Source organism: Lactuca virosa, chromosome 4 (genome assembly GCF_052849685.1).
Source record: "Lactuca virosa cultivar CGN04683 chromosome 4, Lactuca_virosa_CGN04683_v6, whole genome shotgun sequence".
NCBI lineage: Eukaryota > Viridiplantae > Streptophyta > Magnoliopsida > Asterales > Asteraceae > Lactuca > Lactuca virosa.
In genome coordinates this window covers 316,754,390-316,769,863 of record NC_136429.1, presented here as the reverse complement: position 1 = coordinate 316,769,863, position 15,474 = coordinate 316,754,390, and the positions used below count along the sequence as shown (strand labels likewise).

The 15,474-nt window shown below is 39.3% G+C and overlaps 1 protein-coding gene across 1 annotated transcript; it reads right to left on the bottom strand.

Moving 5' to 3' along the window:
• Positions 1-13,830: 13,830 nt before the first annotated feature.
• LOC145106075 (uncharacterized) lies at positions 13,831-14,274 on the bottom strand. The gene has a single exon (XM_079043122.1). It carries the CDS (start codon positions 14,272-14,274, stop codon positions 13,831-13,833), a length of 444 nt encoding a protein of 147 aa, XP_078899248.1.
• Between the last annotated feature and the right edge of the window lie 1,200 nt (positions 14,275-15,474).

The window sequence follows — 15,474 nt, the reverse complement described above, 5'->3', positions numbered from 1 at the left end:
AGAACAGGATCTAATAGACTGTCGAATAATTGACTCTACCCCAGGACCACAACCAGACAAGGAACAGGAAATAAGGCCAAATCAATTATTCTAAGGCTATAAGATCCTAACTGTATACAATTTTAAAAGCATACACTTAGCAGTTACTAATACCAATAATCATTCTCATTCTAGCATGGCATCCAATATTCCCAAGGCTACAAGCACCACATATCAGCCCAATCTGTCGCTGACTAAGCAGCACTAGCATGCAAGTCTACAAGCTCATACAACATATAAAGGCATCTTTCCTAGCCCTAACTAGCATGTGATTCACAGATCCATAAATCAAGTCATAACAGATAACATATGTGGGTATTCTGGGGAAAACTTACTTGAGCTCGGCCGATTGCATGCACCATACCCTTTCTTATCTTAGAAAACTCTTTCCTTGAAAACATTTTTCTTTTGAAAACTCTACAGATCCTCAGTTTCAGTTCAGACACACCCAAAGGTATGTCCAAATCCCTCAAACCAAAGCTCTGATACCAACTTGTAACGACCCAAAAATCAGGGGTAAAAATTTCATTTTTATTATAGTAAAAGCACAGTTATCTTTTAAATCCAAGAATTCCAAAAACATTACTTAATTAAAACAGTTATCTTAGTTACGTCCCAAAATCACATAATGTAGCAACCCGTTATATTTCAAGTCAATAAAAGTCAAACCTTTTAAATAAAATTTTGAGTTTTGTTAATTTGGATACGATCATAAGGGTTAAATATTATCTAAATTATATAAATGATGTTTTTATATAAGTATTTGGAATAAAATACACTTAAAAATCAAAGTTTTTCCCTTTGGAACCGAGAACCCTCGGACCGAACACCTCTTTTCGGCCGAGAACCCTCTGACCGCAAACCCTTCGGACCGAAATCCCCTTTCCGGCCGAAAGCCCAACCGCTATATATATTTTTCCCCGAAAAATAAGTCATTTTCTCACTTTTTCACTCGAAAACACTCCCATTTTGCTCCCAAGTATCACACAAGAACCTTCCAATCTTCAAGAAAAATCCTTCAAATCTTCATAATTTTCACCAAGAACACCAAGAACAATCTTCAAATCCTCAAGCTGACCGAAAACACCTTGGACCAAGAACAAGTTCCCGACCGAAAACACCATAAGATCGAGAACCTAATTCTCGGTTGAGGTTTTAAGACCGAAATCAAGGATTTCAGTGAAGGCTAGACCGAGAACACTCATGAACACTCCAAATAATTCTCGGTAATTATTCCTTACATAAAATAAGTTTTGTCTAACACTTTAATTAATTATTTCGCTAATTTAAATACGATTATGTGTTTAAATAATATTAGGATACCATTCTTTCCACGTACGCTAGCCCGGGGATCGTCTCTATAGTTCCGCTATCCAGACTCGAACACGCACTAGAGGTGAGTTCATACCCCTACGCTTTCACTATTTTCAATGTTTTAGGAGGGGAAATACAAGTTAAATACAAGGACTCTTGTGTTAACATTCAAATGATTTCAAACCATTTCAAAACATTTGCAATTGTTCCAACCCGATTTATCACCACATTTACCAAAATATATTTTTATATATTTTTAACCCTTTTGTAGCATGTCGAGCAAAAGGGTATTTTTCATAAATATATTCCTACCGCTTTATACACACTATTATATTGCAAATGTTTCAGTTCATTACAGGGGATACATTCAAAACTATAGTAGGTATAGTTTATGGAACACTACTCTATTACACTAATTTAAGGATACAGTACTAAATAATTATTTAAGTATAATTATTTACATTACAAAGTACACTTCTACAAAGTAATACATATAGTTTCAAGTACAAGAGAACACTACTATACTACACGTAAACTAGTTAATACAAGGTTGTGAGGCACTACCTTGGGGTACCCACCATGGTACAGTTCTAAGTCCTATAAATTATAACCAGAGTCTCCTGGAGGGAGACCGTGAATTTGTGTATAGATCTATACGAGACTGACAATCCCGCACCTGAGCTACTTGCAATAGCTAGGCCGACAGGCCTGGGGTAACAAATTTCATAACATTCCGACGCCCGAAGAACGTCGTAGAGGCCACTAATCATATCAACCATGGTTATATGAAACTCACAATAGTATCAACTAAAACATTTGTTTATGGGATTAACACTACTTCAAATGGTTTTATTTTAAATAATGAAACTAGAGTACACTACTTTACACTACTGCTGGTGGATTCCAGGCACTCATACAATAGGGTTTTCATACAAACACTACTACGAGCACTACTACAATACACTACTATAATACACTACTTTTCTAGTACGGAGTACACTAGTACACTAGTTCAACATACAATTTCAAGAAACATTCATGACATAGTTTTATTTATTAATAAGACTACAGTTTACTAATATAGACTATGGTTTACTATTACAAAATACAACTCACTATTTCAAAGTACAGTTCATTATTTCAGAATACATTAAGTACATACATTTTGGATTTTCTGGAAGTCACACTATAACATTTTCAAAGAACAAAGACAAGCTTTCCATCTCAAATACATACTTATGAACTCACCAATTTAATGTTGATACACTTTCAATACCACTTGTATTCTCGGGGAACCGGTAGACAAGTACACCCACATGTTTTGAGAAGACAGAGCTTTTAGAGTCGCGTCTTTTATACTTTTGTTATACATTTTGATGTCATACAAACTATGTATTGAACATATGTAAATACTATATTTTATCAATGTAATGGTTGTGTTTGCTTTGATTACTATTATACAATTGTTTTGATACTATACATGACGTCCTCCGCCCCCGAATGTTTCCGCCGTTCCGGTCTGGTGGTGTGACAGATTGGTATCAAAGCATTGTTTATAGTGAACTAAGTATATCAAACCTTACAAGATATACAACTATAAACACAATGGGGCAGGAGTGCTCTGACTAAAAGTATAGTTTTAAAATTTAAATATTTTTTAAGAAGTATACAAACATACATACATACCAAAAAGAGTATCACGGTAAGAACTACACAAAAGTATTTAGATGTTGGACACTGCCGTTAAACCTAGACAGTTACGTAATCATATCTGGGATAAATATAGCTTGATCAACTATAATTATTTGAGATATGACCAACATGTCCTTGGGAGTGATAGTGGTGTTGCAGCAGGTCTAAAACTTACCAACACTATATGCAAGGGAAACTCTAGAACTAAACATAAAGTTAAAATACTATAAGAGTATTTTATGGCACTATAACACTATGCAGATTTGTTACAAGTATTACTAATCCTTACAATTGAATTTTCGATTGTCTACTTATTTTAGTAAACCTCTATTGTAAATCGCTGATAGAACACTATAAAAGTCAGGTTATGATACGTTTAGGACTAAGATATATCTTGTTCAATATCACCTGACTCATGACCACTATAGAGGACTTATCATCATTTCCTCTTGAATCTTTTTAGAAAAAGATACCTCCAAAGAAGTCCAACAGGAAGAAAAACAACCCTCCAAAAAATTCAGCACTGCTGCCACCTCCTCATTATGACCCTGCTGTCTTGCAAGCAGCAGTAATAGCCGCCGTGGCTGCCGCTATGATGCAAATCAATGCAAGTGGCACTAGCGAGGCGGGTAGTGGTGTCAACCCTTCTCATCACGGGGATAGTCATGGACACCCAAGGGAGTGTTCCTATAAGGACTTCACGAACACTAAACCCAAGTCCTTCGATGGCACTAGAGGTGTCATTTATTTAACACGTTGGTTCGAGAAGACCGAATCAATATTCGAGATATGTGTGTGCCCCGAGTCTAACAAAGTGAAATTTATAGCATGCACTTTCACATACCAAGCACTCACTTGGTGGAACAGCCAAGTCAAGTCTCTGACTCTCCCGATATCCAATGATATGAGTTGGGATGATTTGAAAGAACTAATGCTAGCAAAATATTGCCCGGGGGGTGAGATGCAAAAACTAGAGCAGGAACTCTGAAGTCTGAAGATGAAGGACTCCGATATCGCTGCTTGTACAGCTAGGTTCAGTGACCTGGCTCTTCTGTGTCCCAGGGTGGTCACCCCGGAGAGTAAGAAGGTCGAAAGATACATATGAGGATTGACATCCCCGACCCAAAGGAACATTTTAGCTGCCAATCCACTTACTTTCGATAGTGCCAAGTATTTGGCACAAACACTAATAGACCACGGAGATCGCAAAGACTCCGTAACAGCCATTCCTGAACAACCCAAAGAGAGTGGCAGCAAAAAGAAGTACCGGAACAAAAGAAAAGGCAAATATTCGCATGAACCCTCAAAGAAACAGCAAACAGTGGCAGTCCACGCTGCTACCATTCCTGTTGTTGTTCCTACTGCTCCAGCACCTCCCAGCCGCTATGCTGGAAATCTACCGAAGTGTAACAAATGCAACTTCCACCACCACGGGCCCTGTCGGAAAATTCAATGCACCAACTGCAACAAGAAGGGGCATACAACCTGCTTCTATAAGACACCTGTGCGGCCTAATGCTCAGACCCCCAGAACTGGAGTAGGACATGCCTGTTAAGGGTGTGGTGAAACCGGGCAACACAAGAGGGATTGACCTAAAGCAAGAAATGTTGGCAACACAGGAAGAGTGCTAGCAATGGGCCAGGAGGATCCAGTAGCAGATCCCACTGTAGTCATGGGTACGTTCCTCCTTGATAACTCTTATGCATGCATTCCCTTTTATAGTGGTGCGGAGAGGAGTTTCGTTAGCCATAAATTCAAACACTTACTCAAACACAAACCACAATCACTAAATGAAACATTCACTATCGAGATGGCTAACGGGAAGAAAGAGAGCACTAACGACATATTCTTAGGTTGTACCCTCACTCTAAACGACTATTCCTTCCCAGTCGACCTTAGGCCCGTCTCCATAAAAAGCTTCGATGTCATCATCGGCATTGATTGGTCAAGTCCTCATCATGCTGATATCCTTTGTTACAAAAAAGCCATTCGCCTCAATCTGCCAAGTGGCGAAACCCTCTTTATCTACGACGACAAACCCAGTGCGAACCTTCGTAACATCTCTTGCATCAAAGCCCAAAAATACCTTCAAAAAGAATGTCACACATTCTTAGCCTATGTAATCAACAAAGAACAAGAAGTAAAAGACCTCGCGAGCATTCCCGAAGCTGTAAATTTCCTGACATCTTTCCCGAAGATCTTCCACAAGTTCCGCCTGAACGCCAAGTCGAGTTCTGAATCGACTTGATTCCTAAAGCTACCCCAGGTAGCCAAATCCCCGTATCGCCTTGCACCGACAGAGATGCAAGAATTATCCAGCCAATTAAACGAAGTGCTCAGTAAAGGATTCATTCGACCGAGCTTCTCACCCTGGGGGGCTCCGGTCCTATTCGTTAAGAAGAAGGATGGATCATTCCGAATGTGCATAGAGTACCGCGAACTAAACAAGCTTACCATTAAGAACTGATACCCTCTTCCACGAATAGACGACCTCTTTGATCAACTCCAGGGAGCCAGTTACTTTTCAAAGATCGACCTGAGATCGGGGTATCACCAATATAGACTCCATGAAAATGATGTACCCAAGACAGCATTCCAGACTCGTTATGGTCACTATGAGTTTGTAGTAATGCCCTTCGGTCTAACCAATGCGCCCGCGGTATTCATGGATCTAATGAATCGGGTGTGCCGACCCTTCCTAGATAAATTTGTGATAGTTTTAATAGATAACATATTCATCTACTCACGAAGTGAGGAAGAACATAGCCAGCACCTGAGACAAGTCTTAGAAACATTAAGGGCGGAAAAGCTTTATGCTAAATTCTCAAAGTGAAAATTTTGGAATAGAAAGGTAAATTTCATTGGTCACGTAGCCAGCGAAGAAGGAATACACGTGGACCCTTCAAAAATAAAGGCAATGGAGAACTGGTCAGCCCCCAGAACGCCAACAGCGATCCGCCAATTTTTAGGACTTGCTGGCTATTACCGCAGATTCATACAAAACTTCTCTAAAACTGCTAAACCTCTGACTGCCCTGACTTAGAAGGGTGTAACTATTGGCTGGGGAGAGAAACAAGACACTGCGTTCCGAACATTGAAGCAAGCCCTATGCAGCGCACATATCTTGTCTCTTCCAGAACGGACAGAACATTTCGTAGTATACTGCGATGCATCCATTTAGGGGCTAGGCTGTGTGCTTATGCAGCGAGCAAAGGTTATTACCTATGCCTCGAGACAGCTTAAGGCACATGAAGTCAACTACACCACTCACGTTCTTGAATTGGGAGCTGTAGTCTTTGCGCTAAAAATCTGAAGACATTACCTTTACGGTACCAAGTGCACCATCTTCAACTACCACAAAAGCCTTCAACACATCGTTGATCAGGAAGAACTTAACATGAGACAGCGACGATGGGTAGAACTACTCAATGATTACGAATGCGGAATTCGCTATCATCCCGGCAAAAGCCAATGTAGTAGTAGATGCCCTTAGTCGAAATGAGTACTCAGGTCGTAGAGTGAAGGCACTAACCATGACAATTCATTCACATCTTTCCACACAAATCAAAGAGGCTCACTTAGAAGCCTTGAAGCCGAAAAATGTGGCAGATGAAGCCTTAAGAGGAATGGAGAAGAACATAGAAATCAAGGGTGGTAGAGTTCGTTACTTCATGAATCGGATCTGGACACTAAAGTTTGGTGGCTACAGAGATGTTGTCATGAATGAAGCCCACAAGAATCGATATTTTGTTTATCTAGGTTCAGATAAGATGTATCTAGATCTCAAGAAACTCTATTGGTGGCCAAACAAGAAAGCAAAGATCGCTACCTACGTGGGCAAGTGCCTAACTTGTGTCAAAGTCAAGGTAGAATATCAAAAGCCCTCAAGTTTACTTCAACAGCCAGAGATACCTGAGTGGAAGTGGGAGCGGATTACAATGGATTTCATAACCAAGCTTCCCAAGACCCCGGGTGGTCATGACACCATTTGCGTAATCGTCGACAGATTAACCAAATCTGCTCACTTCCTGCCACTAAAATAAACAAACAAGATGGAGTAGTTTACCAGAACTTACATCAGATAGATAGTACGCCTGCATGGTGTGCCAATGTCTATTATCTCAGATAGAGACAGTAGATTCACCTCGCGGTTTTGGCAGTCACTACAGAAATCTCTGGGAACTAGGCTAGACACGAGCACAACCTACCATCCACAAACTGACCGACAGAGTGACAGAACCATTCAAACACTAGAAGACATGCTGAGAGCCTATGTTATCGACTTTGGTAAAGCATGGGATACCCATTTGCCACTTGTCGAGTTTTCGTACAACAATAGCTACCACTCTAGCATCAAGGCTGCCCCGTTCGAAGCCCTCTATGGTCATAAGTGCATATCCCCTCTGTGTTGGGTTGAGGTGGGTGACACGCAGCTAGCTAAAGGGCAAGTCCCTAATAGCACTCTCACTGGCCCGGAAATCATTCGAGAAACCACAGAAAATATCGTCCAAATCCAAGAACGACTGAAAGCCTCTAGGGATAGACAAAAGATCTACGCAGACAAGAGACGAAAACCCTTGGAGTTCCAGGTGGGTGACCGCGTTATGTTAAAGGTCTGACCTTGGAAGGGCATGATACGCTTCAGAAAGCGTGGAAAATAAATCCAAGGTACATCGGGCCATTCGGGATTCTTGCTAGAATCGGCCCAGTAGCTTACAAACTCCGTCTACCACAAGAACTTAACAACATACACCCTGTCTTCCACGTGTCAAATCTAAAGAAGTTCTTATCCGACAAGACTCTTGTGATTCCACTCGATGAAATCGCGATAAACGAGAGTTTGAACTTTGTGGAAGAACCGGTAGAAATCATGGATATGGAAGTCAAACGAACAAAACAAAGTCGCATACCAATAGTGAAGGTTCGCTAAAATGCCAAGCGCGGACCTGAATTCACTTGGGAGCGAGAGGCACAAATGAAACAAAAGTACCCACATCTTTTCCCTACTCCATGATGTATTCTCTATAGAAAGAATTTCGGGTCGAAATTCCCTCTAACAGGGGGATAATGTAGCAACCCGTTATTTTTCAAGTCAATAAAAGTCAAACCTTTTAAATAAAATTTCGCGTTTTGTTGATTTAGTTATGATCATAAGGATTAAATATGATTTAAATTATATAAATGATGTTTTTTATATAAGTATTTGGAATAAAATACACTTAAAAATCAAAGTTTTTCCCTTTGGAACCGAGAATCCTCGGACCGAAAACCTCTTTTCGGTCGAGAACCCTCTGACCGCAAACCCCTCGGACCGAAATCCCCTTTCCGGCCGAAAACCCAACCGCTATATATATTTTTCCCCGAAAAATAAGTCATTTTCTCACTTTTTCACTCAAAAACACTCCCATTTTGCTCCCAAGTATCATACAAGAACCTTCCAATCTTCAAAAAAATCCTTCAAATCTTCATAATTTTCAGCAAGAACACCAAGAACAATCTTCAAATTTTCAAGCTGACCGAAAACACCTTAGACCGAGAACACATTCCCGACCGAAAACACCATAAGACCGCGAACCTAGTTCTCGGTTGAGGTTTTAAGACCGAAATCAAGGATTTCAGTGAAGGCTAGACCGAAAACCCTCATCAACACTCCAAATAATTCTCGGTAATTATTCCTTACATAAAATAAGTGTTGTCTAACACTTTAATTAATTATTTCGCTAATTTAAATATGATTATGTGTTTAGATAATATTAGTATACCGTTCTTTCCACGTATGCTAGCCCAAGGATCATCTCTACAGTTCCGCTATCCAAACTCGAACATGCACTGGAGGTGAGTTCATACCCCTACGCTTTCACTATTTTCAATGTTTTTTTTTTTTGGGGGGGGGAATACAAGTTAAATACAATGACTCTTGTGTTAACATTTAAACGATTTCAAACCATTTCAAAACATTTTCAATTGTTCCAACCCGATTTATCACCACATTTACCAAAATATATTTTTATATATTTTTAACCCTTTTGTACCATGTCGAGCAAAAGGGTATTTTTCATAAATCTCTTACTACCACTTTATACACACTATTATATTGCAAATGTTTCAATTCATTACAGGGGATACATTCAAAACTATAGTAGGTATAGTTTATGGAACACTACTCTATTACACTAATTCAAGGATAAACTACTAAATAATTATTTAAGTATAATTATTTACATTACAAAGTACACTACTACAAACTAATACATACAGTTTCAAGTACAAGAGAACACTACTACACTACACGTAAACTAGTTAATACAAGGTTGTGAGGCACTACTTCGGGCTGCCCACCAGGGTACAGTTCTAAGTCCTATAAATTATAAACAGAGTCTCCTGGAGTGAGAGCGTGAATTTGTGTATAGATCTATACGGGACTGACAATCCTGCACCTAAGCTGCTTGCAAAAGCTAGGCCGACATGCTTGGGGTGACAAATGTGATAACATTCCGACGTCTGAAGAACGTCGTAGAGGCAACTAGTCATATCAAGCATGGCTATATGTAACTCACAATAGTATCAACTAAAACATTTGTTTACGGGGTTAACACTACTTCAAATGGTTTTATTTTAAATAATGAAACTACAGTACACTACTTTACACTACAGTTGGTGGATTCCAGGCACTCATACAATAAGGTTTTCATACAAACACAACTACGAGCACTACTACAGACACTAATACAATACACTACTTTTCTAGTATGGAGTACACTAGTTCACTAGTTCAGCATACAATTTCAAGAAACATTCATGACATAGTTTTATTTATTAATAAGACTACAGTTTACTAATACAGACTATGGTTTACTATTACAAAATACAACTCACTATTTCAAAGTTCAATTCACTATTTCAGAATATAGTAACTACATACATTTTGGTCTTAGGGTCTAAGACTACATTTTATTCACTAAAGAAAATATTGGATTTTATGGAAGTACACTATAACATTTTCAAAGAACAAAGATAAGCTTTCCATCTCAAATACATACTTATAAACTCACCAACTTAAATGTTGATATACTTTCAAAACCACTTGTATTCTCAGGGAACCAGTAGACAGGTACATCCACAGGTTTTGAGAATACGGAGCTTTTAGAGTCGTGTCTTTTATACTTTTGTTATACATTTTGATGTCATACAAACTATGTATTGAACAGATGTAAATACTATATTCTATCAATGTAATGGTTGTGTTTGCTTTGATTACTATTATACAATTGTTGTGATACTGTACATGACGTCCTCCGCCCCCGAACGTTTCCGCCATTCCGGTTTGGGGGTGTGACACATAATGCAGAAAACACGAGTGCGTGCGCTGCGATCAAGTCGCGCCCTTCTTTTCCAAACCAACGATACCTGAAACCATAAATAATACTATAAGCACGAAGCTTAGTGAGTTCCCCAGAGCATACCCCACATAATCCACGTAACCATATAATCCGTATCAATCACATAAGGCATATCAATCACATAAGCCATATCAATCACGTAATCCATAATAATCACAATAATCACATATACCATATTACCTATAAAAGCTACACAAACCACATAAGCCATGCATACAACATATAGGGATGTCGTGGGCTCCCCCCAGGGTCTTACTCTAAGTTTCTATAGGCTCACCACATGGTGTTACACCTAAGTGCCATGGGCTCCCCCCATGGTCTTTAATAGGAAAGCCATGGGCTCCCAACATGGTCTTACCTCCAAATGTCATGGGCTTCCCCCATGGTCTTTAATAGGAAAGACATGGGCTCCCCACATGGTCTTATATCCAAGTGTCATGGGCTCTCTCCATGGTCTTTACTTGAAAATCCATGGGCTCCCCCACATGGTCATACATCCAAGTGCCATGGGCTCCCCCCATGGTCTTTCATGAAAATATCACATAAACAAATAGCATAGCATAAAATATATAACCAACTAGCATACCACATATCACTACATCAACTAGTGTACCACATATCACAAAATGGGTCGTCCTTGGTGCCTTCGACCCATTGGTATGGTGAGGAGACTCACCTCGCACTGCTGAAGTCCCGTGGATAAAACTCTAGTTGTTGGTTGACAGATTGCCGAACTGTCAACATCAAAACAACATCCAATTAATAATTGGGTTCCTATACATAACCATAAGTCCATGCTTGGGGTAAAAAGACTATTTTACCCTTAACCTAACTTGGTCCAAAACCAAGGCCCAAACACACACTCTGAAGGCTCAAAAACCAATCAATGAACCAAGGCCCAACATATGGCCCAATTGTCCAAATTGGGCCCAAACCACTAAATGGACTTATCGTAAGGCCCAATCATTTATTCTAGTCCAAACATTTGGCATTCCAATGGTTCAATATCTCATAATCATCAAGGCCCAATTTGGGCTACTTATGGCCAAATTTTCCAAATTGGGCCCAAGCCTTTCCAATGGGCCTTATCCTAAAGCCCAATAACTTTCTTAGTCCATAAATATCTTCCCAATTGGCCCAAAAAGGCCCACAACAGCTTAGTCCAATAAACGGCGGTGGTGGTGGCGATTTTTGCCAAAAATCCATGTACTAAGCCTACATGAAAATCCCACATCAAAGCACACACACATATATGCACACAACCCCTAATGTGGTGGTTGGCGGTGGCAGGAGGTGGCAAACACCGCCTCACGGCGGTGGTGATGCCTTTTCTTGATTTCTTGGCCGAGATACACCCACACAACGAACAACAACACCAGAACACACACACATACTTGCGAGATAGGAACTAGAATGCACGCTGCAACCACCCGCGTGGTGGTGGATGTTAAGCGGAGCAGCAAGATGAGTCATACGGGCGGAAGCGGTCGTGACTGTGGCCAAACAACGAATCAATGTAGAAGGAGCGCGGTAACAGATGGAGATGAAGAGGAGAAGAGGTGGGTGACTCCCACCAGAAACATGAGCAACGACATCGCGGACGCTCTTCCGACTGCCTTCTGTCGCGACGCCCCAAACCAACCTTTGTCTTCGACGGTGGTGAAAGCAGCATGGGAAATGGAGGTTGCGTTCTCGGTGACGAACGATAGCATCGGCAGTGTCTCACGATTACAACGTCCATGCGATGTTCTTCATCGTCGTCGGCATACTCACCGATGGTTTTGCTTTGGTAGATCCCGGCTTCAACATCGGCTAGGTGGTGGCGACTGGATGACTTCCCTACGGCGGCGGCTGGCAAACGCATGCATGGTAGGGGTTGAAGAGAGCTAGGGTTAGGGTTAGGAGATGCGACGAGGGGAAAGGATGGCATAGTTTAATCCCGCTTCCATACAAACTTTTTCACATTAAAGAAGTCTGGTCCCTCCCCATAGGATCTTTTCCAAATTAAGCCCAATATTTACCATTCAGCCCCTCTCTTCAAGATTTTTTTTTCAATTTAAATCCAGAATTTACCCTTTAGCCCTTGCCTTAAAAAATCTTTTCATAATAATTCTGTAATTTACCAAACACACCCTAACTTCTGAAATCCTTTTCAAATTTAATCTATAATTTACTAAACAGCCATCAACCTTCAAAATTCTTTACAAACTAATACGGAAGTTACATTTTTATCCCCCAAACTCTGAATTATGGCTTTTAACTCCCGAAGACCAACACCCCGCTAAATATGGATTTTAGGGATATTATGAAATAATATAAAATATAAATTTACATATTGGATTTTCGGGTTTATTATTTAATTACTCTATTTCAAACGGTATGTTACACCAAAAGTCAAACTGTTGAAAAAGTTAATGGTCAACAGTCAAGAATTAATGGTAAACACGTCAACATATCGCGTCCAACTCATGCTCTATAGTCGTAAATCGTTCATAGCTTCAATCTAGTGTCTCCTAGGCAGAACAACCACTTCTAATAAGCATTTCATTCATTAAGTTAGTGGTTATGACCTTACAGACAACATCTTGGTATGCTTAAAACAAAGCTTATGATTTACTCTTTTGATCGTGGATCAAAAACAAGGCCGAAAGGCTAAGGATTTCTTGTATGCTTAAAACAAAGCTTATGAGGCACTCTTTTGACCTCAATGAATCCAAAAGAGTTATCTAATTAACTTACAAACACGGAGTCCCAAGCTCCAAAGCAAAAGGAACCAAATATGCCTAAAGAAGATTAAAATAATAGATATAATATCTTAGAGTAATAATGATGCAAACTTTAATACTATAGAGGAATATATGGTAACAAGAAGGATGGTTCTCCCTTGATCTAGCTTTCGTTGCACCAAAGACACCTTTCTTCTTCTTCATCTCTCACCCCAAATGCACCAAGAACACACGAATGGTTGGGAGGATGCTAGGGTTTCTTTGTCTAGTATTTTCAAAGGATAGATGTTGATGAGAGGGAAACCCATAATACTTAGATCCTTTTAAATTGTTTTTAAAACCGAGACATGCATTTCGATTTGATAACAGTGACGCGTTGTAAACCACTTATGGATGCTCATGCCTTACTCTACTAGCACGTGTCGCGACTTTCACGTTGCGAAGTCAATTCCTTCTAAAAACCCTCTTTTCTAATATTCCTGAAAATAAATAAATTAGCGATCTGTAGAATACTCGAAAAATAAACATTACAATAGACACCTCTTTGTCACTCACTTTCAAGTATTTCATCGCTTGATTGAAGCCAAATGTAATTTGTTATGACCCTACTCTTATGATTAGCTTTAAATCGTGAATTTTGAATAAAGCTCTTGTGTCTCTCAAGAAGGGATTCCAAGATTTCTTCGAATGTCACCATCTTCTTCCATGCCAAGGACTACCAAATCAATTGGAAAAACAAATTTCCCCACTTTAACCAGTAAGTCTTGGACAATTTTCTTTGGGTAAGTGACTGATCGATTAGCCATGTGAATTGAAATACTTGTTACTTTCGGTTTTGCTAAATCGAGCTTCTTGAAGAAATAATATGGCGTTAAATTGATAATCACAGCTGAATCGGCTAGTGCATTCCTAGTTTTTGAATTTCCAAATATGCATGGTAAAGTTAAGCTCCAAAGAACAAATTTCCCCAAATATGTATTCCTAGGTTTCATCGTAGAATCTGAACATTGATCGTTAAGTACTATGCTCTTTGCTTCCTCTAACTTATTTTGTTTTGTAAGTAGATCCTTTAGAAAATTTGCATATTTGACCATTTGTGCCATGAATTCAATGAATGGAATATTGATTTGAAGAGACTCTATGTGATCGAGAAACTTTTGGTGCTCCTCTTGTTGCTTTTGCTACCTTAATCTTTGTGGATATGATATTGGCGGTTGGTAGGGCTTAACAGAAGGTTGTTTCAGAATTTGGTCAGATGGATGCATCGTGTTAGTGTCTTGGACGCGACGAATTTTTTATGTTGTGTCATTCCTACTCACATTTTCATTGGTTCATTATACATCAAATGAATTATTAGTATTTAAAAGAACAAAAGGTTTTGAAACCTGCCACCTTGTTTTTATACTACTCGAGAATGCTCCTAGAAGACGCTCGTGGATTAGTCGGAAATGTTTTCCAAATGTTTTCAATATTCAAGATTGAAGGTTGTTGGTTCCTTAATGCGACTTTAGTATCAAAATGTCTCTTCTCGGATGCATCAATGAATCGGCCTAATATTGAATCATAGTCTTGCTTCTTCTCTTGCATAACTTGCTCATTTTGATAGAAAGCATGACCTTGTTGCTGATATTTCTATGTCTTTTCTTCCGATACTCCTCATATGTCTTCCATTCTCGTTTAGGCCTCAAATATTCAAACTTTTCACTGGACAATTACAAACTTGTGCCTTTTTATTACTATTCTCATCTAAGTCGCAATTTTTTGTGAGTTAGACGCCATGATAATTGTCGTATCTGACTTAGATGGTTTGGATAGTTTGATTCATTTTCTTCATATCTCGACCAAAGTTGTCGAGGTTTCCACTTAATGCAGCTAAGTCATCGAAATTTTTGCTGATTAATTGTCCTCTTAATGATGCTTCTCATAGTGAATGTCATTGGTGTGAGTGTCTTGCGAGCTCTTCTATAATGTCTTTTCCATCAGTAGGATTATTCTTCATAATCGACCCTTAACATTCGTCTAATTATCTAGTACATACATTTATAGCATTATAGAAAGTTTGTACCACTTTGTTAGAATTTAGATCGTATTTTGGGAAACTTTGGAGTATTTCATTATATCGATCCCAAGTCTCGAACAATGTCTCTTTACTATTTGTTGGATGTTGTGCAATCTTCAATGGTGGGTTGAATTGTTGGATGAATTTTGATTTGATATCGTCCCACGTGGTAATTGATGGATATGACAATGATTTTACCCATATTTTTGTCGCGTCTTTGAATGTAATCGGGAATACACATAGC

What these genes read in the sequence shown, in the direction of transcription:
- LOC145106075 (XM_079043122.1), bottom strand. Translation starts at nt 14,274, where the DNA reads ATGGCACAAATGGTCAAATATGCAAATTTTCTAAAGGATCTACTTACA.